Source organism: Cupressus sempervirens, chromosome 3 (genome assembly GCF_028749045.1).
Source record: "Cupressus sempervirens isolate cs-2001-9-10 chromosome 3, ASM2874904v1, whole genome shotgun sequence".
NCBI lineage: Eukaryota > Viridiplantae > Streptophyta > Pinopsida > Cupressales > Cupressaceae > Cupressus > Cupressus sempervirens.
This window is the reverse complement of record NC_143120.1, coordinates 479,399,834-479,427,684: the sequence shown is the minus strand read 5'-3', so window position 1 is coordinate 479,427,684 and position 27,851 is coordinate 479,399,834. Positions and strand designations below refer to the sequence as shown.

At 34.9% G+C, this 27,851-nt stretch overlaps 1 protein-coding gene across 1 annotated transcript; it reads right to left on the bottom strand.

The window, feature by feature from the left end:
* Window positions 1-699: 699 nt before the first annotated feature.
* On the bottom strand, window positions 700-27,851 carry LOC149567246 (heat stress transcription factor A-2e-like). The gene is made up of 2 exons (XM_089820421.1): window positions 27,244-27,851; window positions 700-2,393 (listed from the first exon to the last, which is right to left on the bottom strand). Exons 1-2 carry the CDS (start codon window positions 27,469-27,471, stop codon window positions 1,086-1,088), a joined length of 1,536 nt encoding a protein of 511 aa, XP_089676547.1. The 5' UTR covers window positions 27,472-27,851; the 3' UTR covers window positions 700-1,085.

Below are 27,851 nucleotides of genomic sequence, written 5' to 3'. Positions count from 1 at the left end.
ACTATGGAATACCCTGCTCATGTTACCAGGCAAGCCAAAAGAAACAGAAGATCGGAGATATTTATAACAGATAACAAGAAAGAAGAAGGCAAACACAGTTTATTTTAATTTATTCGAGAATAAGCAATCACAGTTTATTTACAAAACAGTAAGAAATCAAGTTATCAAGCATAACTGCAGATGGGAATGGAGAAAAATACAACAGGGAGACATGATATTGATCCTGAAAAATGAAGACCTTAAGACAGGTTTCTGGAACAACAGAAAGTTGTATTTAGCAAAGTTCAAGATGTTCTCTAAAGTAATTTGTAGACAGTGTCAATGTTAACAAACATCAAATAGTATTGTAACGTAGAACAATAAAAACTTAACTTTGAACGATTTTGAGAGCAAACAACATCAATATGTAAGGTAGCAATAGATGATATTCATATTACTTACCTATGTCTAATAGGTTTAGTAAAAATCAACTGCTAACAGGTTGGATTCTGGCAGTTAAAGAAGATTTTACTGGTCTTATCCACAATTGCATCTTAGTCCATATTGATACGGTCAACTTTTGCTTTCCCCACATCCTGCACTTAAGTAGCCATGTCAGTCTGTAGTTGTTATTCCATGCAAAAGTTAAATCTGTTCAAATTTTGAAACAGTGAATGTCATCAGCATAGAACATATGCAGAATTATAACATAGACGCATCTAAGAAACATGGCAACTCTAATTCAACAAAACACCAAAAAGGTGACAAATATGAGAATAAAAACAGACTACAAGATAATATATGCCACAGCACGTGTTGCCTCTGAATGATGACAAATAAGTCAATACCATAATAGTCCATTCTTCTATCCAAGTCCAAATATTGCCTGTGCCTGAGTAAAACTGTGGCGAATGAATTGAGAATGTGCTTTTATAATTATACTGTATACATTGAAAATTTTGGCAGCAACACTAGAGAAGCAGCTCGAAGGACTGTACATGTAGAGCAATTCACATTGAAATACATAAAATATACTTATTGCCAACCAGAACAAGTAAAACTAACATTAGTACATCAACCTGCCCTTGCATCCTAATAAATTCATCTCAAGATTTTGTAGTAGGCGCCAGCATCCCCATTCGTTCTGTTAGCCTGTCCAAAGACTGCTCATTGTTCCAACACTTTATATTATCAGGCAGTCTTTCATCAAGACCCTTTCTGTTTCTCTCTTGCATCTTTGACTCAGCCTCTTCTGTATCCACTGAACCTGGGCTTTCTGTAAGGAATTGTTCCCAAAATACATCATTGACTCTAGAAGGGGCTTTAACACTAGCTGTACCTTTACTGGCAGTCCCATCATTATCTCCTACATCCATGGCTGCTGGATCAGCATTGACATCTATGCCACAGGTTTTAGGTGTCATATAAGCCTCTCCATCATGTTTCCTGACTTGATTAGCAGTCTCCAAGCTTCTCGAAATTTCACACTGTGGAAGAGGACTTTGACCAAAGGTCTCCATACCTCTAGAAATTTCGAACTGCGGAAGAGTACTTTGACCAATAGTGTCCATGCCTCTAGATATTTCACACTGAGGAAGAGATAGACCCAAACTCGTCTGACAATGAATTTCACAATCAGTGGATTCTGCCAACTGCGAAGAAGCACTGGAATGCTGCCCTGATAATGCAGTAGATGCTTGAATATTTCCCGATGGAATACATGCATCTAACATCTCTGCTGTGTCGTGAATCTCTGTGAGACATACTGTAGAGGATTGACCTACTGGACTTCCACTATCCACTGCTTCACCAGATGCCCTACCCACATCAGTCAAAAAAGTCTCCAATGAATCTAAGGATGACTCCATCTTATTAAATGGCTCTGTATTTAAGACCTTAATAGAAATTGTACTGCAATCATCTCCTGAAGAAGGTTGGTATCTTACAATCTGGTTGTTTGATATCCCACTTTCTCCCACCTCTACACAGTCCTCATTTTTGGGTAATCTTCTTTTCTTGTTAGCTGCTTCTAGTAGTTTGTTGTTTTCACTCTGATGCACAAGCTGTGTCACAAAATCTGGCTTCTGCATAGCTTTAGCCAAAAATGCCACCATCTGATGTTGTCTGTGCTCCATAACTTGCAAACGCTCCTCCAAGGTCTGCATCTGCATCTCAGTACCTTGCTGCTGCTGCCTAAGCCTCACTAGTTCAATCATTAGCATATTCTTCTCCCGTTTGAGGTTTTGAATTTCCTCTTCTAGTTCATATCTTGTAGCGTCTACCACTTGTTGCTGCTGTGGAGAATGACTGTGCATGGGCTTCCGTCTGTGAATGTTTTTCAGCAAATTTCTTTGACCCCTCAGAAAGTCTTCATTTGCAAATTCCCACTGATCTGGATCGACTTTCCTAAAGCCCTTTTGAAAATAGAACACAAATTTAGTTCTAAGAGCAAAGTTTTAATTTTATAAATGAAAAAGGAAAAAACCCCATCTTCTGGACACCCACAGAACAAAATGTTAAATATAAAATTCTTTGTATATGCATTTAAGATGACAAAACAGAGTAACGCTGAAAAAACGTGATAAAAGATCAAGAGTGTATATCACAAAGCTAAAAAGTGAAAAAAGATCAATTCACTGATAAATAGAGTGAGTAAAAGTTACATTAAACTTGGTAGGATATACACAATTCAGACCATGAGATCTGAAAATGAACTATACTCGAGAACCTCTAAGAATAAATTGACCTCAGTGGCCTTTACTTTTATGCAAACTAAACTACAGTCAAACACCTTCTATAAGGTTTGTATCGCATGCAATTGCAAATAAACCACTGTTCTCTGCTACTAACGACTACTGAAAACAGGACACCCAGAGGGTAATGGAACACCAAAAGTGATCCAAGGCGAATCTATAAGGCATATGCTCCATCTCAGGGACCAGAGAGGAAAAGTGAAAATTGAATTAAACTTTCGTAGGATAGAATACACAATTCACATCATGAGATCTGAAAATTGGACTATACTCAAGAACCTCTAAGAATAAATTGACCCTACTGTCCTTTGCAACTAATAACAACTGAAAACAGGACACCCAGAGGATAATGGAAGCCCTAAAGTGATCCAAGGCGAATCTATCAGGCATATGCTCCATCTCAAGCGCCGGAGAGGGAAAGTACAATAAAATGCAAAAATGCCCAGAGAGTACATCACTACAAAGCTAAAACACAAAGAAGTTTAGGAGATCCAAACGTTGTGTCAAAAAAAGACAGGTATCCCTAACTTTTATTTAAGAAGACTGTGTCCATACAAAATCTTTGGCAAGATTATTTGATCCCATATCTAAATAAATAGTGTGTTGACAAGTTCCTTCCATATAGAATTACGGGTAGATTATTAAAGTGGAACATGATTGAAATTCAAAAAATTGTAATCTATGGTGATATTAGGGGTAGGAATGCTAACGCATCAACCTAAGGTCTTGCAATTGAAAGCCAGCTTCAGAATTGGTAATATAGCTTATTAAGCAATATAGACACATAGTAATATAGCAATTGAGCAATATAGAAACATAGCTCCAGTAACAATATTCAAGATGCTTTCCACTTGGGAAGATAGTACATGAAGTCTTGCTAGAGACAACTATAACTATCCTATGCATGTGGGATAAATACTTTATTCTAAGTAACTAGTGAGAGATGAGTTACAAGGCACATGAACTACAAAACCTTATGAACTTCTGGTTATGACTTTTGAATTTCCTATACTCAATTTGTCACCAATGAAGCAGAGGCAAAGAATAGAAACAGATGCAAGTGAGTAGTAGTGAAGTTGAAAAGAGGATAAGGGAGGAAAAGGGAAAAGAGGAGAACAAAGGGGAAGGAAAAGTGAGAAGGGTGAACAAGGAAACAACTTGATTTGAACAGAAAATATGAATAAGAAGGAAGGGAGTTTACATAGGGAAAAGCAATCATTAAGGCATGGAGAAACTGACTGCAAGAGTTTAGTACCGGTTGCCAAGAGAAGCTCAAACCCCAAATCTCATCTTGGTCAAGGTTGATCAACTAGTCACGGATTTTCACCATCTCTTTGGGCTTTCTTTTGAAAAGACATCTTCTTTACTAAGGACTTGAGCGACCTCCACAACAATGTTGTGGTGTTTAGTGTTAGAAGAGTGTTTAGCAAAGGGAAACTTCCCATTGTAGATGCCTGATGTCAGCACAATGGTCCTTGATCTTGGTGTTAATGGAATGACCAATCTTCTCAATGTAGGGATTCCTACATAGATACTCATCTTGTAACCCTAGAGTTAAGAAAGAGTCTCTATAATCTTTGGCAAAAGGTGTAAGTACTCATACAAGTGCAGTGCAAGATTTGGAGATGTCTTCGATGTACAAGAGGGGTGGCAATAGGGATATTAAGAGACTCATCTTTCTTAAATCTTGGCTTTAGAAGCTCTTGTAATGCTTTCTCTTTGTACCCATTCAGATTTAATACTTCGGTCAAGTGGTAGGATAATATAATCAGCATCATGTATTTAAAAGGTCCTAATGACCAAAATTGTTCAAGACAATAGTAGTTTGGGTAGGATGGTGACCAAGGAATTCCTAAAGGTCAAGCTCAATGGGTGTAGCTTTTTCCAAACACATGGAAAAGTAAGGAACCATCAATATCCTTAATGATAAGGATGTCCAAGAATGGGAATTGGTTATTGTTTTGTTCTTCTTTAATAAACATGATGCTCTGAAAAATGCTGTTCAAGTGGGAGTGAGAATCTTCTAATGTTTCAAGGCCGTGATGCAAATATGACCTACAAAATTGTTACCAAAAGCACAATCTGTCATTTACATAGATTGCAGAAACATCGTGCATAATACATGCAAACATGTGGTTAATTCCCCCCATGATCCAAAGTCTCAAATAAAGAAGCAAAAAGGATCAATCTCTCCAATTGATCTACTTCACTGCCATGAGAAAGAGAAAAATTATCAAGATCTAAATAGAATCTCTCCAAATCAATGATAATAAATGCCATTGCACTAACCCTAGTGGCACAAAAGAGTTATGGGCATTAATTCAAATAATTGTACTGCTCAATTTGATATAACCACAATACAGAAGATACATTCTCAGATTTTGTCACTTTCCAAATGCAATGGATTTTCAACTTCTATGCAAATTCATCTCCAAAACAGCGATGATATGTCAACTACCATGCAAAGCCATCTGCAAAAGTAAAGACCTTTCAATTGCTATGTAGGCCATCTCCAAAAACAGTGAACTTGCACTTCTAATCATAAATGCAATGACTCCCAAATCATAATGTGTCAAGTACTGTCACTAAAGATACCAACTCAAAAAAAAATCTAGAATCAATGTTAATAATCCCAAAGATCCAATGACTGGCAAAAGAGACCCAAACAGTCTCTCATCATCTAGAACAAACCACTCATGAAGATAGCATTTCATCCAATCAACTGCTATCACTTTGTGCAATCAACAAATAATGAGACCAATCAATGGTGACTTCTCACAGCTAGAAGTCCTCAACTCTCATCATCTCTCATATGACTCCAATCTCAATCATCATAAGTTGTCAAATGTCTATTGAAAGGCCATCCTGAAATGTGTCTTTTACATCAACTAAGGTCATTCTCAAGTGACCCTTATTAGTAGTCTCAACTAATCATCTAAAGACAACTCTACATCATCATCATCTCTAAAAAATCATATATCTTTGTCATCACATTCAAATCATCACAATATGCAGCAAAAACATCAGCTACACCATTACTGCTTAAAGTAGGCACGAGCACTCATTATATGCAAATACAAAAACAATCCAAATAGGTATGCAATCAGTGTGAACTTGCACACATCTACCATCCACCAACAATCAAGAATCATCAGCAAGGGCTATAGTGCATCAAGTGAAAGATCAATGTCACAACATCATGTATTGAGATTAGGTGCATCATTTATCCACCAATCAATCAAAACATCCAAGCACCACAATTCACAACATCAACAAGTCATTATCTCCATTCTCTAGGAGTAGCAACAAGCATATTCAAGTAGGCAAAAGCCTACAACGCAACAGTAACTCACGAGCCTCTTATGTGAGAGGTCTTGGGTTCGAATCTACCTTCTTTTAACATATAATAATAATTAATTCCAACAAATAATAATGATTAATCTAGGCTTCGGCTGTTTACCGATCAAAAAAAAAAAAAGCAGCATATTCAAGTGGTAACATCAAGCTATTTGCAATTAGTGCATTGATATGGAAATCTCAAGACAAGTTGTGGGAAGAAACCAATCTTTAAGCTATCACAAGTTACAACATAACATCTAATAAGTGTGTGAAAAGGCATCATTAAATGCAACACATCATCAATTGAATCTCATGCAATCGCACACGATCAAAATAAAACAAGTAATCAAATCTACATACACTAGCGATATAGAGAAAAGGCAAATCCTCTCTAAAACATCAACTTCACTTTAAATATCCACTCAAATCTAGAACACATTAAAGATCCCCTCTTGATGTATGAGACAAGGAGAACACCAACAATGCCACCCATCTCCCCACTAGAAGAAATAATACAACACACAAATACCACATTCAATGGGAAGTAACAGAACATACATTCACCAGTTCAATGATACCCTTACAAGTTTTCATCCCAACTCTCCACTAAGTTGCCTTTTTAGGTACTCAACTCATTGGGAAAGTTTAGTTAAATTGCTCTTCTGAGTTTTTAACTCCATGAAATAAGTGCACACACAGAAAAGATCACTAGACTAGGCACCTCGTACTATGAGGTGTTTTTAAGAAATCTCCCTTGAAGAGGGAGCATTTCCAAGAAAAGCCCTTGCTTAGCCATCTAACTATTGGCAATGCAGATTTTATTTAAGAAGTTTGCAAAGCGTCCCTCTGATAAGAAAACATCCTTAAAACAATTTGTGACTCGATAGAAAGAAAGACCTAGAACAAGACGGGGAACCCAGCTATGGAGACTGTCGTTTTTGTCAACTTGAATTTCAAGGCAACATCACAAGACTGATTGTACACCTTTATGTCACAAGTCACAATGTAGGCATATGTAGGAAATTGTCACTTGAAAAATAAATAAATAAATAGAATATGAAGTTATGTTGATGACCAAAGTACTGCACTTGTTGCTTTGCCATTGAGAGCTCCTATTCCTACCAGAACTAGGACTACCTTAAATCTATGAGTTTCAACTAATTCTATTTCTACTTTTCCATCTTGCTTAGGGATAGCTACAACAAAGACTAAGAGAAAGTGTAGAATGACCACTAGTGATGTTGCAAACAAAGAGGCCGCAATATTCGACATGTAGAATAGGGGTAAGGCAAATTATAACGTCAGAAAATTCTTCTTTACTAATGGCATTCCATTCCATGCAGCTCGCTCTCATTACAAGGAGATTGAGGCAATAATAATCAATGTAAGACCAATATATGTGCCACTAGCAAAGACAAAATTAAAGATAGCAATCTTGGATAAGAACTACTCCAAGATTAACATTATAATGGATGCAACATAATCATGGATAGGTGGAGAAACATTAGACATTATCCACTCATCAATGCCATGGTTAAATGTAGAGAAGCAATAATCTGCAAAAAGTCTTGATTATACCCAATCAATCCTAAATCCTAGGGTTAACCGATATTTTCCCTTAAAAAATTCTAATTTGAGAGAAAATTGTTGACCTGATTTTGAATGACCTTTTTGCATTTAATGTTCATTATTAATAACTTTCTCAATTATTGAACTACCCCTAGAAAACTTCTTGCCTCGATCACAATGAAAATCTTGGATAACTTCAGAATGATTTCCACTTTTAATAAATTCAACTTTTGATATATTCCTAATAGCAGCTGGATTGTTGTCTGATAAATTTTGATCTCAATTATATTATTGACTTAGCTAATATTTGATCTCAGACTACTATTTGGTGACTGCCCTTTTAACAGTTTGATAAGTTTCAATCTCAGTTACTTCATAGACTCAGCTAATATCTTGTATCAGACTTAATCAGCTATTTGGTGACTGCCCTCTTAATAAGATAACTGAACATTTGCTTTTGTAATCAGCAATATGAATATAACTGAAGAACTCCATTTTCTGTGATTCATTTTGATCTCATGTACTTCATAGACTTGGCTAATATTTGATCTCACACTTAAGCAACTATTTGGGATATTTAGGTTATAATAAATATATATAATTTTGGCATTAACATTGGTCTCCGCCTAAAATAGTCGCTGACAAAACCAGCGGCTTTTCAATCTTTTACTTCAACTAAAGTTAACTAAACAAATGTCTTTCACTGTTTCCACCCCATATAAAGAAATTACCAACTGCCATTGTAGGATATAAAGCATTGCAATTGAAGAATATGATCTGAACTTTCTCAAATATTGAACGACCCATACAAAACTCCTTGCCTCAATCACAATGAAAGTCTTGGTTCACTTCAAAATGGTTTCCACTTTTAATAAATTCTACTTTTGATAAATTTCTAAGAGGAGCTAGATTGTTATCTAATAAATGTTGATCTCAGTTGCTTCATAGTCTTAGCTAATATTTGATCTCTGACTTAGACAGCTATTTGGTAACTACCTCTTAAAAAGGTAAGTGAATATTTGCCTATATAATCAGCAATAGGAATATAAAGGAAAATATCAATTTTCTACAATTCATTTTGATCTCATGTACTTGATCAACTTGGCTAGTATTTGATCTCTCACTTAGACAACTATTTGGTGACTGCTCTCTTAAAAAGTTATAACTGAATATTTGCCTATGCAATCAACACAATGAATATAATGACAAGATCTATTTTAATTTTTCTATAATTCATGGGTTAAATTCTATTTTATATGCTCTCTATATCTATATGCTATTTTGTCTCCTACAGTTTTCTATGTTTTAAAATCCAAATTTTTCCCTATATTTTCCCCTTACTTTTGAAAAAATCTTTTACTTTTGGTTTGCCAATTAATTCCCCAAACACTTTTTGCTCCTACGTTACAAGTACAAAGGGCCCTTCTTAGCGCTATCCATTGTTTAGAGCTCCACAAGGATGTCAATTTTCAGTTCCAAATCTTTGCAAATGCTATTGAGGAAGATGGGTTATAGAATGAGGTGCAAGTAATGACAAATTCATCATATGTGTGCAAAGCTGCAATCAAATTTATTGAGGCAGGCTACAAGCATATTTGGTGGACTCCTTGCTGTATGCATCTTACGAATAATGCACTCAAGGACATGGGTGAGATCAGACAGATCAGTAGGTGATTAATAAGCTACAGATGTTCAAATATGTATTTGTAACCACCATACTTCACTTGCAGTCTTCAGGACCTTCTCTAAGGAGTTTTTTAAACTTGTAGAGACTAAATATGCATTATAATTCATTCTCAACATGGGAACAGGGGATGCTTGAGTTGCAAAGAGGCATTGCAACTAACGGTCCAAAAAACAATGCGATTGGGGGAATGTTGAAAGATGTGGTAAAGAGTAACAATTTTGGAGCTAGTGCAACATATGTTGGTGTCATTACCGCAGACTTCAAAATTATTAGATATGAGGAACAAATGAACCTAGTCTTGGAGAGGTAGACGTGTGCATTGATAATATGCTTGGCCAAATAAAGCCCATTGTACAAGAAAAAGACCCCACGTTAGAGTTCTAAAATTAACACATTCAACCATTCATTTATTGCCAATGGGTGAAGTTCAATACTCCCCTGCACATGATGGCATATCTATTGAACCAAGAGTGTTATGTGCAAAGGCTAGGAAAAATTACCCTTGTATGGAATGCTAAGGTGAAGGCAAAGTTCATGAAGACCGGTTAGCAAATGCACAATTCTACAAAAGCTAGCATCATTTGCAATAAGGGGACAAAATTAGCCACTCTTAAGATATTTAAAAGAGGCCAATATGGATAGGAAGGCTATGGCACAAGAGAAAATGATTGTATGGTTGACTACACATGGACCTAATTCTTAACAACTAAGCTGGCCATTTATTTGTTATCCCAAGTTTCAAGTTCTTTGTTGCTAAGAGGAATCATTCTAACTATAGTTTCGCCCATGTTGTCAAGAGGAACAAACTTTCATCTAGAAGAAGCTTGTAGTTATACATAGTTTCATCCACGCTGTCAAGAGGAACAAACTTCCATCTAGAAGAAGCATGTAGTTATACATAGTGACTCAAATTTGATTTACAGAAACATACTTATGTAGGAGACTCCAATATCCAAATGGGATATAGAGCTAGATAAGCCACCATGTGTTGGTGATGTAGGACAAACAAGATTGACTAATATTGTTTTGAAGGAGCTTAATCTAGACATGTATAGCAATTCAAAAGATGAAAAGTTTGGCTTGAGAATTCGGGAATAAATGATGATTTGAAGCATTGGACCATTGACCTATTCAAATTATATTTTTTAATGTAATCATTATTTTGGAGGTATTTATATAGGCATTAGACATTCTAATTTTTCATTCAATCCAATACTAGTATAGATATCTTAAATAAATCTATCCAAAGAAATGCCGATAGATATCCATTACAATTTGTTACATCTTAAAACATTTATATTTCCCTGTATCTCCGTTCATTTTTTGCATTCACTTAATTTTTTTTTTTTATTTCTAAAAATGTGATTATTTATATCTCTAAAGTTTATAATTTTAGCAAATATTTTACGTATTGTTTATTAAACTATTTGTAAAATATACTCTAATCATAATAATATTATGATTTTGACATGTAGATGGTTGTCAAATTTAACATAGAAAGGTAAATGTTAAGATTGACATGCTCAAACCATCCCACTCCACCCTTTCTGTCATTGTAGAATGCCTATCCACATAATCAAGAATATTTCAAGTTCCTTATGTTCTTCCTTGTATACTTTTTTTTTATCTATTATTTTAAGTACTACATATACTTGTGATGAGATTTCCCCACCACCATCTTGAGAACCCATCGAAATTAGTTTCTTTGTGACACTAATTTCAATAAGAGTAAAACAAACTTTCTTTAAAACACAATATTTTCTTGTAATGTAAGAGACCCAAAAACTTGCCATTACTCTTCTTTGTCGAAGTGTTGGGTGTACTACTTGGCGAAATGTCAACCATACTAGTGCTTATTTTTACATTCAATTGTGACTTATTCTCTTAAAATCGATTTCACAGCAGTCAAAAATACCAAAAAAAAAAAAAAAAAAACATATAAACGTGTTTAATATGTAGCGGGCACCAAAACTGGACAATTCAAACTCACCGTACTTAATTTATTCAAAAAAAATTAAAAAGTTTCAAGAGGGATCGAATAGTAAATAAAATGGCATATGTAAGCAACTCAAATATGCATTTTATACACAAGCAATTAATAATTTGCTAGTTTTTTAATCATCCCATGGGTTTTTGTCTATCAAACCTTCATAAAATTTAGGTATTTTTGAGTATTTTTAGCATATTTAGATTTACCAATTTTTTGTTTTGTATTTTTCATGTTTTAATACATGTAATTGAATCCCATCTATATTGTAGATTTCTTGTGCCATTGCCATGCACATATAATGCAACTATGCTATCAATTACAAATTTGCATGAACATGGGGGCGTATTGTTACCTAACACATTCAATGTCAATTATACCTCTTGATTGATTGCATTGATTTGAAACTGACAATATGCTATAGGAATATAATTTTGTCATTTTGTATTTTTCCTGTTTTAATTTGCTGTTTTTTCATCTTCCCATGGGTTTTGTCTATAAAGCCTTCTTAGAAAATAGATTTTTCTTATATTTTTATGAGTATTTACTGCATTTAAATTTACCAACTTTTTTTTGTTGTATTTTCATGTTTCCAACACAGGCAATTGAATTCCATTTATTCTTTAGGTTTCTCATGACATTTCCATGTACATATAATATAACTATGATATTCATTACTAAATTGCATGAGCATGGGTTTCTATAGTTGGAGACACTTTAATCTCAATTCTAACTCTTCTTGTTTGCATATGTTGATTTGAAAGTAACAATACACTATTGGAATAAAATGTTATCATTTACTGTTTTTCATGTTTTCAACCCATGTAGTTTAATTCCATTTATACTTTAGATTTGTCATGTCATAGCCATTTATGTATAATGTGACTAAGATATTGATAAAAATACTTGCATTGACACAGGGTTGTATTGTTGCTAACACTTTGATGTCAACGGTTGCACTTATCAATCATTTACATTAATTTAAAAGGGATAATATATTATTAGAATAGAATATTATCATTTTTCGTAAGCATGAAGTAAAGAATAAGAGCGATTATACACACACATCTGAGTTGTAAGGAACACCAAAAATAATAGGAAACACAGACAAGTGTATTGGGCCTTTGACTTTTAGTCTCAAATAAATAATAAATCAGAGAATATGAGAAGCCTCAAAATTGACATTATATCTCCAGAATTTCACCCCTTACAGCTCATACTTTCCAGAAAGTTCACACAAAAATTACAGCTTTCGAAAACAAGTTTCCTCATATCAAAATTTTCAAAAGAATGAAAAGCCCTTATATTGAGTTTTTTTTTCATAAAAGGCATGTATTCTCTTTGAATCTGACTCTTGTATAGCCATTCTATTGTAATAATAACAAACTTAAAAGGAAAAAAAAAAATCATGTAATACGTGGAAGCTTCTTTTAATAATATGTATTCCCACTTTGAAATAATAGTCATACAGCTTTGGACTCTTGTAGCGTTATTATGCAAATAACCTCTTTGAAAAGATCAGCAGTTCTTTCTTATTTGCAAACAAACCGTGCAAGCAAAAACCAGCACATGCACTTAATATAACAACTAGCCTATTGTGTGTCCTTTAAAAAAAATTTAACCTTGACATGACATCGAAACTAAAAAATAATATCCTACCTCAAGATCCACAATCAATCAGAGCAGGGGATCCATCAGTAATAAAGAACCAAGATAATATCGCATGTGTATCTCAAAAACCCTTGATGCACAATATCCACAGGCAATCAATCCACAAGTTTCTTTGCACAGATGGCAGAAAAAACAAATTCAGCATAGTCTTTGCTTGGCAGACTTTCCACATGAAAGCAGACAGTACACGGTGGATGCAAATTATTGGGGTAGACAGCAGCAACCATTTCAAAGAATCAATTAAAGGAAATTTATGGATCCCAATTGTTATAAAGATCCAAAATCACAGTTGATAAGAACATAAGACACAACTGTGAGGCACAGACCATAGAACCTTCCAGGTAGAAGTGAATGAGCACAGCAGAATCCAAATGTGCAATTGTGTATTTGACGCAGCCAAGATCAGAGAATCCCCAAGGGAGATGTCTATCCTTGCAGCTAGAGTAAGCAGCAGCGGAAATGGACCAAACAAGCTTAACAAGCATGAACACAATAAGGAGGAATATCACTTGATTATCATCAAGTTGGCCTGCAAATACAGTTATTACATCGCCATTGTCAATATACAACTGTTTGTAAGTTCACAGCTGATCATCCCTCAAAATTATGAACCTTCAACAAAACTAACCTTCCAATTGCTTCTAAACCACCTTTAGCAATTTATCACTTTTGCCATATTTTGTAAAACGACATAGCATTTCCTGGCTCTAACTTGCACTACTTTAAACTAGAACCTCTAACCTAATTATATACAAGATCACCAACCACAAGCCAGTTTATCCGATCATTAAATCCCAAGACAAAGGAAACGTTTTAGAACAAAATAAATCAAGACCCACATCATAAGAATAATCCTCAAATATATACATTGTGTCATGCCAACATACAAGAGTATCAATAAAATGTAATACAACATAAATCAATGTGCCAACATGCATCACATGCTGTGAATCTTCATCGCAAGCCGCATCTCGCCAACATGGTTGTTAGAACAAGAAAGCCAAAATAGGACCGGACCAATCTTAAGAAAACTTCATCTGGAAACATTAGAACACCATGCGAAGCTACACATAGGAAGTGCACAATGCCTAAGCCACGCCATAAGAATTGCATAAACAAACGAACCAATTAGATCAATCGCAAGCTAAAACATCATGAAAACTGCCCAAATGAACAATAAATAGATAAACAAAAAGGAAATCTTTTTTGGTGATGCAAAATTACCAACAACCCAAGGATGCAAGACATGAATAGAAGATGTTTCGTAAAAGAAAATTACGAACATCTGTCAAAGTTAGAAATGTATATGCCATTAACATTCTTCACACACTTGTCTTCTCCATTTGATCCGAAGGACCAATGGAGCTTTGATTCCTACCCACAATCACTCCTGCTACTGTTTAAGAAATCTCTAGTAGAATGACCTACTCCATCTGGCATTCCACCACTGCTGCTACTACTAGAACCTCTGCTCTAATGAATCTTACAACCCATTTATCTTTGCCTCTACCCTCACTTGCAATTGTCAATCGGTATCTACTTCATCCTTTGTTGTTTGACTCAACCTCTGAAAATATACAACACATCAAACCTCAATCCACTCTTAGGACTTTGTTGCTCATCTAGCACTATAATACCAACTCTTCCAATAACTTGTAGTAACATCCGGTTATCACCAATCTTCAAGTTAACTGGTTCAGGTTTGTCCATCAAATCCTTTAGTAACTGCTTAACCTTAGAAAACCTATCAGCCACCTATTGTGGATTCACCACCTTCTAATGCAAAATAGTATGATCACCTAAGGTGTGAGTTCTCATACTCAAGTTCTTAGCTTTCATTCCTTCATCCTTCAAATGAAGTAAAGTAAATCTTCTGCCATGTTTGATGAAAAAACAACATTCCTTCAGCAATCATGACAGCACCAACATCATATTGCCAAGGTCTACCTAACAAAACATGACACGCACTCATATTAACCACATCACAAAGCATCTCATCTCAATAAGGTTCAATGTTGAAATTAATCTCATATTACACTTTCACTTCTATCATGTGACCATCCTGAAAACAACTTATCCCCTAAGAGCAAGGATACTCGAGTCTTCTCAATCCGAACTTTTGTACCATTTCTTCAAACACAAGATTATTTGTACTTCCACCATCCATTATCACCTTGCAACATTTGCCATCGGATTTGCAAACAATAATTTGAAACAGTTGCATTCTCTACATATGCTCAGGTTCCTTCTTTCTAAACACAACTCTTTTGAACATCAAAGATTCTCCTATTGTAGGTTCAACTTCTCTTTTAGCAAGTTCATCCTTCTCCACTTGTTCCTCATGTACCACTAGGTTTTGTTTACCTTTGGAACCACCCAAACATTAGAAACCCTATGACCAACATTCCCGAATTTGAAACAACTGCCTTTAAATTTTGTAATGTCCCTGCTATTATTGTTAGCTTGGGATAAGTACCACAAAAGAAATGTCAAAATAAAACAGTAAGAAATTTAATTATAATATTCTACTCCAATTCTAACCCAACCCTTAAGGATGTCTTGAGATCGGGTTTCCTATCCCTTAGTTATTCCATTGTCTTCTCTAGAGCGCACTACTTAAGGTTTCTTCTTCGACAGGACATCCTCTATTCAAGGCTAATCACATTTGTATGTTGACATCATCAGAATATTCTAGCACTGCTATGACAATCTCATCTAGCCATTCATATGGGATCGTTCTAATCTCTTGCACTAGCACTATTAGCCATTCATACGAGGATTGTACTAACATTCCCACACTAGCACCATGAGGTTCCATTTAGCACATCTTAGCCATTCATATAGAGATGGCCCCAAACCCTACACTAGCACATAGCCACTCATGTAGAGATTACCCCAAACCCTACACTGGCACGTAGCCATTCATTTAGAGATGAGCACAGTCCCTACACTAGCACTATGGGTTTTCATTGGTCTCGGTTTAGCCATTCATATAAACAGAACCCCAATCCCTACATTGGCATGTAGTCATTCATATAGAGGAGTGCAAACCCTACTCTGGCACTATAGGACTTGATCCATTATTTCTATAAATTCATTTAATGAATATTCATCCAATTATTTTTCTTTTGGTTTTATAATAAGCTACTTCTATATATATAAAGAAAACTATAAATATATAACAAACTTTATATCCATACCTTAATGATGCCTTTGCCACCTTTGGGAGTTGCCTTGCTTCTCATATTAAATTTATGCTGAGAGGTATCCAATTATATCTCTTTTGTTACCCTTATTCTATTTTCTCCTTTTGATACTATTCTTCTTATTTTTTCTTAATCAACAATAATTTAGAAAATCTTGTTTTATTCATCTATGTCCTCAAAAGCCACAACCTTTCATAATCAGAATCCTTTCGAAAAGTCACACCCCTTCATGATCGCAATCCTTTTGAAAAGTCGCAACCTTTCATAATCACAATCATTTTGAGAAAAGTCACAAAACTTCATAATTACAATCTTTTCGAAGAGTCACAACTATTCATAACTAGAACCCTTTCGATGAGTCACATCCTTTTGTCATTGCAACCTTTTGAAAACGCCCCTTATGTTCTTCTCATTCCTTTCCTCTTGCATTAATCCTTCTTTAACTCCTATCTTCTCCTCTTCTTCCTCTCTCTTTCAAATGAACTCTCCTCCCTTTTATAATTTAATTTGAAAGAGTCGCATCAATTTATTACATATCTCTTGACTTTTCATTAGATTTAGTTTATTTATATTATTGTTTATTATATTATTTATTTTATCTTTTTATTATCATTTATTGTTAAATCCTATTTAGAAAGGCAGCATACTTTCTCTAATATATTCTCTTGTAGTTAATTTTATTTATTTATTCATTCATTGTAATTTTATTATTTTAATTTGAATATGTCACATCAATTTATTACATCTCTTGACTTTTCATTAGATTTGGTTTATTTATATTATTGTTCATTATATTATTTATTTTCTCTTTTTATTATCATTTATTATTAAATCTTATTTAGAAAGGCAGCATACCTTCTCTAATAATCTTGTGTAGTTAATTTTATTTATTTATTCATTCATTGTAATTTTATTATTATTTTATTATTTTAAATCTTATTTTAATATTATTTATTGATAATTGACTGTATATATGTTGTTATTTATATTATAATAATATTAATGTTTTATTATTATTTCTTATTTTTATATTTTTATATTAATTTTAATATATGATTTTATTATTGTTGTTTTTTAATAATAGAATTTTAATCATCTTAAAATGGGGACATGACAAATTCTCCATTACTTATACTCCTTCCTTGATCTTCTAATCAAGTTCATCTTTGATCTCCAATTTATCCTTACCTTTGTCAATCGGCTAATCCCTAACTCAAGGGTTAATTTACTTTCTCTTCAACTTATCTTCTACCTTTAGGGCATACTAATAGGCATCTTCAATTGAACCAATCCTCAATATATTTAACTCGTCCTGCATGTTAAGTCTTATAATCCATTAATGTACCTAGCCACTTTTTCCTCAAATGACTCTTTGTGCCCAAACCTAATAGTCATTTCGTAAAACTCCTTAGTATATTGTTTCACTGACAAATCTTTTTGCTTTAGATTTTGTAACTTCTTAGACAATTCAAGTTCATAATCCTTCGATATAAACTTAGCTTTAAGTCTAGAAACCATAACGCTCCCTCTGGTTATCTTTGGTTCACCATTATCTTCCCCATCTTTCTACAATTCTTTCTAGCACAAGGCAGCATGACCTTTTAGCTTAAGTCTGTGTCAATCTAACTCTTTGTGGATGCTTAACATCTTCAAGCTCAAAGTAATCCTCATTTTCATCAATCTGATCTATCAATTCTTCCGGATGTCAAGAACCAGAAAAGCATGCAACAAAAATCTATGACTTACCCATTTGTGTCATAGCTCTCAACAATCTTTCCTCTTTGGCTGGAATCTCAGCTTTTGTTGTTTTAAGATCCTCAACTACTTCTTCAAATTCTTCCTTTGTCTCGCGATTTCTCCAAGACCCAGCGCTAAAGCATTTTCGATCTTAATTCTTATCTCATTTTTAAAATCCTCCATCATTTGCTTTAGTCTTCTATGACTCATTCTTTTAGGAAAATGTTTACCAAGATGCCAACCTTTAATTCCTTGGGTTTGGACTCTGGAGATATGATCCCAAGTGTTGATTACCCTAATCCAATCCAACAATCTACCAACCAATCCCTCCATATGCAATCTCCAAAATTGTTGGTCAAATCCAATCTCTTGCCACCCCACAACTAGGCTAACAAATGTGATCTCAATCATCCAGTTGCAAATCCTTCCATTTGCCACCTTGCACTTGCCTCCAATTGTTGCAGATCAAAACCTCATCTTCGGCCACTCCACAACAACAAGAGACGCAAGATAGGATTCCAAGTGCTTACAGTGACCAACAACACCAACAAAGAAACTGGTTCTAATACCACTTGCGCAACCAAGTTCAAAGACTCCCCAAGGAAGATGTCTTACCTTGGAGCTCAAGCAATAGCGGAAATGCACAGACAAGCTTAACAAGCGTGAACACAATATGGAAGAATATTATTGGATTATCGTCATGTCGGCTTGCAAATACAATTATTATATCGCCATGGTCAATATACAATTGCTAGTAAGTTTACAACTAATCATCCCTTTTAACTATAAACCTTCAACAAAACCAACCTTCCAATTGCTTCTAAACTAAATTTGGCAATCTATCACTTTTTCCACACTTCGTGCAACCACATAGCACTTCCTAGCTCTACTTGCACTACTTTAAACTAGAACCTCTAACCTGCTTATATACAAGATCACCAACCACAAGTCGACTTATCTGATCATTAAATCCCAAGAGAAAGGAAACATGTTACAACAAAATAAGTCGAAACCCAAATCATAAGAATACTCCTCAAATGAATACATTTGTCGTGCGAACATATAAAAGGATCAATAAAACGTAATACAACATAGACCAATGTGCCAACACACATCAAATGACGTGAATCTCCGTCGCAAACCGCATCTTGCCAACCTAGTCGTTCAACAGGAAAACCAAGATATGATCAAACCATTCTTAAGATAACTTCATCTAGAAACATCGGAGCACCATGCGAAGCTAGACATAGGAAGTCCACAATGCCTCGACCATACCATAAAGATCGCATAAGAAAACAAGCCCATTGGATCAATTGCAAGCTAAACAACAGGAAAACCACCCAAATGAACAGCAAACAAAGAACGAAAAGGAAATCTTTTTGAGTGATGCAAGATTAACAACGGCCCGAGGATGCTCCTGCATTAGCATTTCAATGGGCACAAATTTTATGTGGTTGGGTTGACATTTGACTAACAAAGACCTTATAAACCAACTAGAAGTAAACAAATCATATACAACTGTAATAAATTCAAACCATGAACTTGAAAGTAGACAAGCATTTCATATGAACCTTCACAATAAGAACACACCAGCGATTTGCAAGGGCAAATAAAATAACAACTTTTTTCAAATCCCTTACACCTCTACTTCTTTCTTTCTTTCCAATAAAAAATTCTCTCATCAGTGTTCTAATACCACACAATATAACACAAACACATGGGACCATGTTGGTAAACAAATTTGTCACTGTGATATTGTCTTCAAAACCGTCCATATTCACCCAAAAAGAAGGGACATTTCACCAACAGTTGGAAGCTTGATCACTATCAAACAGCAACCTTCCTCTGCATTTGAGAGAGCAAGCTCCCTCATATGATGTGGGTATTTGTATTTCTATGTACTTTTAACCTAAAAGTACATAAAGGATAAAATGTAAACTAAACAAGATTAAAAGAAGTAATCACATTGATAGACATGAATACCAAACAAGATTTCACAATGAATTACTAATTACAAAGGGTTAAAACACCAAATGCAAGGACGACAAAAAATGGACAGTAAACCCTAACATGTGAAAGGACATACTATCCTAATACATTCACCTCAAGGTACCAAGAAATGAATGTGTTTCATCATATCAATTGCATAGATAGAAGAACAAGTAGATTTCACCATTACATAAAACGATTATCAACTTGAAATACAAAAAATCAATAATAATAGCTCCTGAGTACATTTAAGACATAGGACCAAATGTATTCTATTTATCTTTTTGAAAGTATACAAATTCAAAAACACTTTGTGCATAGTGTAGATCTAAAAGTCTGAGGAAACTTCTCCATAGTAACCACTTTGAGTAACCACCTAACTACTTTTTGTAACTACTCATGATAACTACCTAAGGTGGTTACTTGAAACAACTACTTAGAATAACTAATGGAGCAACCACTTAGAAAAACTACCCAAGTGATCACTTAGAGTAACTACCCATTGACAAACAAGTTAAGATTGGCATAACTTTTACAAAGAGTGGCATGATCCACCAAGAAATGAATGCTTTTCATTATATCAATTGCATAGATAAAAGAACAAGTAGATTTCACCATTACGTAAAGCGATTATCAACTTGACATATGAGAAATCAATAATAATAACTCATGAGTACATTTGAGACATCGAACCAAATGTATTCTTAATTATCTTTTTGAAAGTATACAGATTCAAAAACACTTTGAGCATAGTGTAGATCTATTAATCTAAGTAAATTTCTCCATTTTTTCTCCTTTGTCAAAAAGTCCCCCACCCCCCATTTACATTACATAAGCCTTTTATTTATAGGCTCTCTTTAATAACCAATATTATAACCACTTTGAGTAACCACCTAACTACTTTTGTATCTACTCATGATAACTACCTAAGGTGGTTATGTGAAACAACTACTTAGAATAACTACCTAGAGCAACCACTTAAAATAACTACCCAAGTGATCACTTAGAGTAACTACCCATATACAAACAAGTTAGGATTGACAACTTTTACAATGAGTGACATAATCCACTTTTACAACATGAGCATTGGGGATTCACAACATTCAAAGAAAGAGAATAGTCATCAATTTTGTTGAGGTTAGCACCACCTCTTCTTGCAATCATGAACAACTTGGTCTTCAAAGAGATGCAGTCCAATGTACTCGCTAAAGATTAACCTTTGATAGATCCAAAATGGCTAGAACCTAACTTACTTCCATTTCCTCATTCCAACATTTGAATTCCCTTTCATAATTTATTTGTTCACTCATACAATCACTTCTGAAGAACAACACATTAGAAAGGATCAATTTGATACTTCTGACATTTTTGTGCCTTGACACCAATAGAATATCAATCATTAAATATCTCATGGATGCCTTTGATTCTTAAAACATTCCTTATCTTGTGATTTTTGCATATGATAATACCTTCGAACACATTATGAAACAACTTCCCTCCTTTGCATTATCATTATTAATAACCATCTTACAACCAACATTAGTGATTGGATGACAGAGTCACAATTCACTTGCATAGTTTTATCTTTGGATGGAGTTGCTTAACATGGTATATGATACCGAACGCCACTTTGATGCTGAATTCTATGGCCATTCCATTATAATGTGCCAATACAAGTTTCAACCTGTTTCAAAAAGTTGACTTTTATGTAAGCTTCGAGGACAATATGAAAGGATTGCCCAATTCTGATTTACATTTGCCACTTGCATTTTCTTGAGAGTTTTTGAAGGGATTTCAATAAATTCATTTGAAGTATACAAGTCTTGATATCGTGTTTGAAGATGTTGCATTCATGTCATTCCAAAGTCTTCATTTTGCATTCATGTACAAAATTTTCAATCGTTTCATCGCATGAGATGACATGTATTCAAAGCATTGAGTCAAAAACTGTCCAAATATCACTATCTATGATCTTGTACATTCCATGCATCTCCATGAAGACTTTTCAATGATACCACATTTCTTGACAATACCATTTTTTAAAACCACATTTCAATGTGTCAAATATTCTACAACTATTTTATTTCATTTCATTCTTTGAGGTGACATCTTTTGAAGCTTGTGCATCTTGTCCACTGATTTGAGCACCCTTGTCTATGTATCCCATTTAAGTTTTTAACAAACCAGGTGCACTTGCTATCTTTCACCATGGCAGAAATTTTAAGAGGTCTTACTCATCATCTTTAAAGATCAAAACAAATATTAGTTTGGCAGTTATTATAACAACCCCCCTGTTGGCGGTATCATGCCAGATTTTTTATACTTTTAGAGTTCCTCAATGAAAGTTATTTCAATGCTGGTAGATTTTATAAGCAATTCTTTCTCGGTGTTCTAGATTGCTTTTACAACTAAATTGAAAAGCTGGTAGCTGTCAGAAAACCTTTATTAACTGATTCAGTGCACATTCATTGTGTGTGAACCGCAGTTGTTTGCGTTTTATGATATCACATTTCTCAGATGCATCTAGAGAAATAACTGGCAACCTTGTTCTTTGATTTCTGATTTTGCATACATGTTGACAAGAGAGTTTCCAACTGGATTTCTGATGAAAACTCTTACTACTAATTTTCTTTGATTTGTATCCATTATCTTTTCAAAATTTACATGAGGAAGGTGATGGTAGGGATTGCACAACACTGTTTTACACCTGCAAGTTACATCTCTGATAGTTTCTGAAGCCTTTTCAACAAGTCCATTTTGTATATAACCTACGAGCATAGCTCTTTGATGCATTTTGTATAAACTTTAATGTGCTTGGTCTGCATTTCAATTGATACTGTGCATGAATTTTGATTCCATAGGGCAAGTTCTCTGTTATCATTTCTGTAGAAAGAGAGAATAGACGTGGGCTTATCTTTTTGTTGTCATCATGTTATCATTTCAGATCATTCCATGGGACAACATTTTTGAGCAATTCATATTCTTTCAACATTTGTCTTCATATAAACAAAGCAGTCACTATTTTTGACAGATTTCCACATGTTGTTCCCAAACGTTCATTATAAACAGGAAGTGAGGATGTTGGCAGAGATTGTGGCTTGCCTTTGTGGCTATCAAGTGCATTTGCTTGAAAGATTTCAAAGAACTAATGACAACTCTATTTTGTGCATATCCTGCAATCATTATGGATCATGAGACAACATTTCTTGGTGAGATCTATCAAAAGGCCAAAATTTTCCTTTGTCCATTGTACTTCAACATTTTGCATATGCCTCTTAAGGATCTCCGATCACAAATTTGACAAAGCTTCTCATTGATAGCCTTTGAAAGATGAATAGAAGACTTTGAAACCAGTTAACCAGGTATTCACACTCTGCAGTCATTTCTTTTCTTCAATACTTACAAATAAGGGGCTAAACATGTGGACGACGAATATTTCTTTGTGCGTCAATAAGTGGCATGATTGGAGAAACGGTTGATGCAACCATTTGTTGATGTGTCACTCTTTCTTTCTTTCATGGATCACTTTTATATCCCTCTTATTGGCCTTTTTAATAATTTCAATAAGTTTTAGTTATTTCTGACCTTTCAATGTGTTTAGTTTGTTCACAACGTATTGATTTTCCAAGAAGCTTTTGGAAGTTTATTAAAAAACCATCCATCATTGGCACTAATAATCATCGGGTTTTAAACAAATGTAGCACCATTGCTTCTACCACCCATAATGAGCAGACTGGTAACATTAATTCCTTCAAGAGTTTGCTGATGAGGTTATAATACATGGAGTCCTAATTTATGAACTAAGTCATCAATGCTTCAACATCCGTACAACCACAACATATCTTGAAAGATGCTCCTAAAATCTTCACAACTTTTACTATCATTCTGATCCCTGAGGTGACTTCTCCTTGACTTAGCTAACTCTGGGAACCCCCAAAAAGTGATCCTTTTCTTTCACAATTGATCCAACATTTGCAATGATAATGTAACAGCTGGAATGCATTAGAAATTTTATAATTTTGGCCAACCTAACTGCTAGTACTCCCCAGAAACTATGTCAATTCTTTGTTGCATATATTTTGACAATGAGCCATTGAACCGTATACTCTTTAGTAAGTTGGGGAACTTTTGAAAGCTTCCAAACTTTGTGGAAATGGTCAGTGGAGATATCCAGTGTGATATAACGCATGCCACCAATTTGTATTAATTTGAGGCTCTTTCACTTATCATCTTTCTTGTCAACATTTTGCATTCCAAAAATAAATCATAAACAAATAACAAAGTGTGGAGATTTATTCACTTCTGCAAATGCCCAAATATCAGATTATGCTGAGCTATATTTTTCCATCAATCTTTGTAGAAGATGCCAAAAATGTTGAATTGTCGATGGAAATTTATGCATCAAAAAAAACTCCAGTGACCTTGGAACGTCCTCCACTTTTTACTCTTCTTATAGGTATTTTACTATTTTGAAGAACTTAATAAACATAGCTAAACAACCATGACAAAATAATGGTCACTTTATACCATTATTTTAACATGCATGGCCAAATTTACAAACATATGAAGCTGAAACAATACACCCGTAGAATTAACTATCATTTTCATCATCGAACCTTGGGCAAACTTTTGTTTTGGAGAGTTTTCCAAATGGATCTCGTTGGTCACTTAGGAAATTAGCACGACTTACCAACAAGCTATAGTATGTGCAATTTAAACTGCTTTTACAATCTACCAAGCCCTTGGTAATTTGGGCTACTTTGGAAATAATGCAAAATGATCAATCCCTCTTTCTAGCAGCTATTTTGGTTGCTTTATCAAGTTGGTGAGCTGAAATATTCATAAAAAGTTTAATGATTGTTGAAGATGAAACATATGTCAACAAGATCAATAGAAAATTTGAAGCAAAGGCATTGTGATTAAAATGCACAACAACTAAGCTTGAAAACACTTGAACTGCACATGTATTTGATTAACTAGACAGCGAATGTACTATGAAGTTCAATTTTTGTAGTTTAAAATAGGGTCTAACAGACAAATAGAGGAAGATGAAGAATTATGAGTAGAAAGGTATCAAGAGAGATTAAAATATAAACAGTGAGTACCAAATTCTTGATTGAATCAAAATAATGTACAGCAGGTATACACATAGAACAAGGTCTGCCAAACACCCTCTCAACTGCCAAGGCAACATCCTAATCACCATTGCTTAATCAGGGTGTTGTTAGTGCATGATGAAGAGAGATGCAAAAACATGGTTAACAAATATAAAACCAAAAGTGAAGTGTGAGCATTTATCCAACAATGAAAATCTCAAATATCTTACACATTTAATTACTTCATTTAGCAAAATGGTGAGCAAATTTGGAGACTTTTTTATTTTTGTTTGAGCTGGTGAGACTCAAAGGCGTCCACACATAATAGAAAGGTAAGTTCAAAGCTCAACTGTGTAGATTTGCTTCAGTAATGGCAAAAGTTTGTTAAGGGTAAGACTCAAAAGCCCAAACTACAATCCACACATAGTAGAATGGTTGAATTCTAAGATTGGCTGCCCAGATTTCCTTCAGTGATGGGTAGAAGTGTAAAATATCAAATTTCAGTAGCAGATGCAGATCTTCCTAATATACATAAGAGAACCTAGAATGACTCAAAGATTATGCCAACTAGCAAGAGGAGAGGACCCAACCAGCTGACCAATGGTAAAATAGGAATAGTCCTAGTACTCGGGAAGAGGCTTTGACTAGCTGTATTATCTGCTTGTATATTCTTTATTAGAGGAGTTCTGTAGTTTGAATGGCCCCTTAAATTGTGATTTTACTAGTTAAAATGTTTTAAAATTTAAATTCTTATTGCAGACAACGTTGGGAATCCCAGCACTTAAGAGATTTTTTACCTTTTTTTTAGTGTGGAAGAATCTCACAGTAAGACTCGTTAAGAATGCTTCTGTTCCAAATTCATAATTCCAGTTGGTCCAAGGACACTGGGATCGTAAGAAATGTAAAAAAATTATTCCCACAAAAAATTATCAGAACACTTCCATTCCCTGTCTAAAGGTGCTGATGCAGTTCCACTAACTTTTGACAACAGAATATTCATTACAGATTGCTCCTAGTTTCTATTGACGAAATTGTATGTCACCATATATGATGTTGATGACACAATTCTTCTAAACTCAGCAGCCACTAGAAAAAAATTGGAAGTTCCTTCCATAAGACCCCGATGTTAGGGAGTATAGAAATGACCTCTGTGAAGGACCTAATGGCAAAATATCTGACAAAAGGCACAAAGAAAATTCGGTTTGAAAAATAATTTAACTAGAAATAAGAATGAGAGTAATTCCTTCTGGCAACATAATGAGTCTAATAAAACTTGCCTAATGGTAATTTATTAATAGATGACAAAGTTTAAAAGCAAGTTACAGCAAACAGTTCCATATTAGATATAATTTCGTGGCAAGGGATTGTACTATTCTCCCAAAACTCCTAGCACTTGGTATACGCTATATGACTTCACAGAAATTTAAGGAAAAATATTTAGTTAGAATATCTTATGGGTGCAGCTAACTTCGACTGTGCCAAGAAAACCAACCACTTTTTGAAATGTCTTGTTATTCAAATTTATGGGAGGGTCTTGGCATAGAAATACGGGTGATAAACCTCATTTTATGTAACCCGTCCATTATCGGACAAAAAGAGGCATGTGCATCTCGGAAGAAATCCTACAAATGGTGAGTTGACAAAGAGGAGGATGAAAAATGACGGATTTTTGCAATGCTTAAAGCAGAAGAGTAAACTAGCAATTCCTTAGTATGAGTACCTTGCCACCTGGGTGAGGCTCTCATCAGTGATCTCACCACCACTGCACGAAAGTTAGTTGAATCGAATATTCCTATATTTCTAAACACTAAATTCAGGTTTATCTAACTAGGCAGGAACAGTTTTTCTGCTTTGGTACAAAAATTATAATCTTCCACTCATTATTTGGGATGCATATTTTGCATATTCATTCCTAACCACTACATTTTCCCAGGTCAAGCTTGGGGTGGGAATGGCCTCACAGGGCAAAAATGCTTCTACCTACTACTCACTTCAGTATGCAACAGTTGTTGCAATCCTGATATTAAAACCTCAAAAAACGACTCTAAACCTTAAAAAATCACTCTTTGGATTTAACCCTAAAACAACGACAAAAAACAGAGCAATTCCCCCCACAGCAAAATCAACAAGAAAAAACCCTTAGTGCAAGATGCCAAAACATCTATCCCCGGGCATAAAACCAAAAGAAATGCACTGTAGTCGGAGAAACACGGGAATGATCAGCACTCACGTATGTATTGAGCTGCCTGACGAAGCTGGAGAAATTGTTGTGCTTGAAGTACTTGGGCAGCAAGTCCCTTGCGAATTCAGGCGGATTCCAGACAATGAAACTGTTATTAGTGGGGCTCCATGAGACTACCGAATCAGTGGAGATGTCGTCGACCATATCATACGTCTTGGTCAGGAATGGAGGCGGCGCATTGCCCCCGCTGTTGCTCTGCTGCTGTGATCCATCCATGCCGACCCTTCTACCAGACTCGAACCCACAACCTACTCCTGTCCAAATGAAACGAAAACGTCTCTTCCAGATTCACATAGCCGTCCGCGTGCGAGAAGAGTTTCGATCCCGCGATCTGGACTAAGGGAAATAGTCGTCTCTTGTACTCGTAAATGCTGATGCGCAAAATCCAAGAAGTATCGAGCTATTAAATGGTTTACTTGGAGCCCAAGCCTTGTCTGCGGTGTTCTTTTTCCACAGAAAAGGGAGGGATGCGGCCACGTGTCCATGACATACAGTAGCAGACATGATATATATCCGCAATGCTTGCCACAAAAGTCAAAACCCCAGTCCGCAGATTCATCTGGATCTTACTAGGCCATTAACCATGATTTGAGCTT

Coding starts and splice junctions, on each gene's coding strand:
- LOC149567246 (XM_089820421.1), bottom strand. CDS start 27,471: ATGGATGGATCACAGCAGCAGAGCAACAGCGGGGGCAATGCGCCGCCT. Junction 2,394..27,243: donor TCAGGCAGCTCAATACATAC/GTGAGTGCTGAT, acceptor TATTTTCAAAAG/GGCTTTAGGAAAGTCGATCC.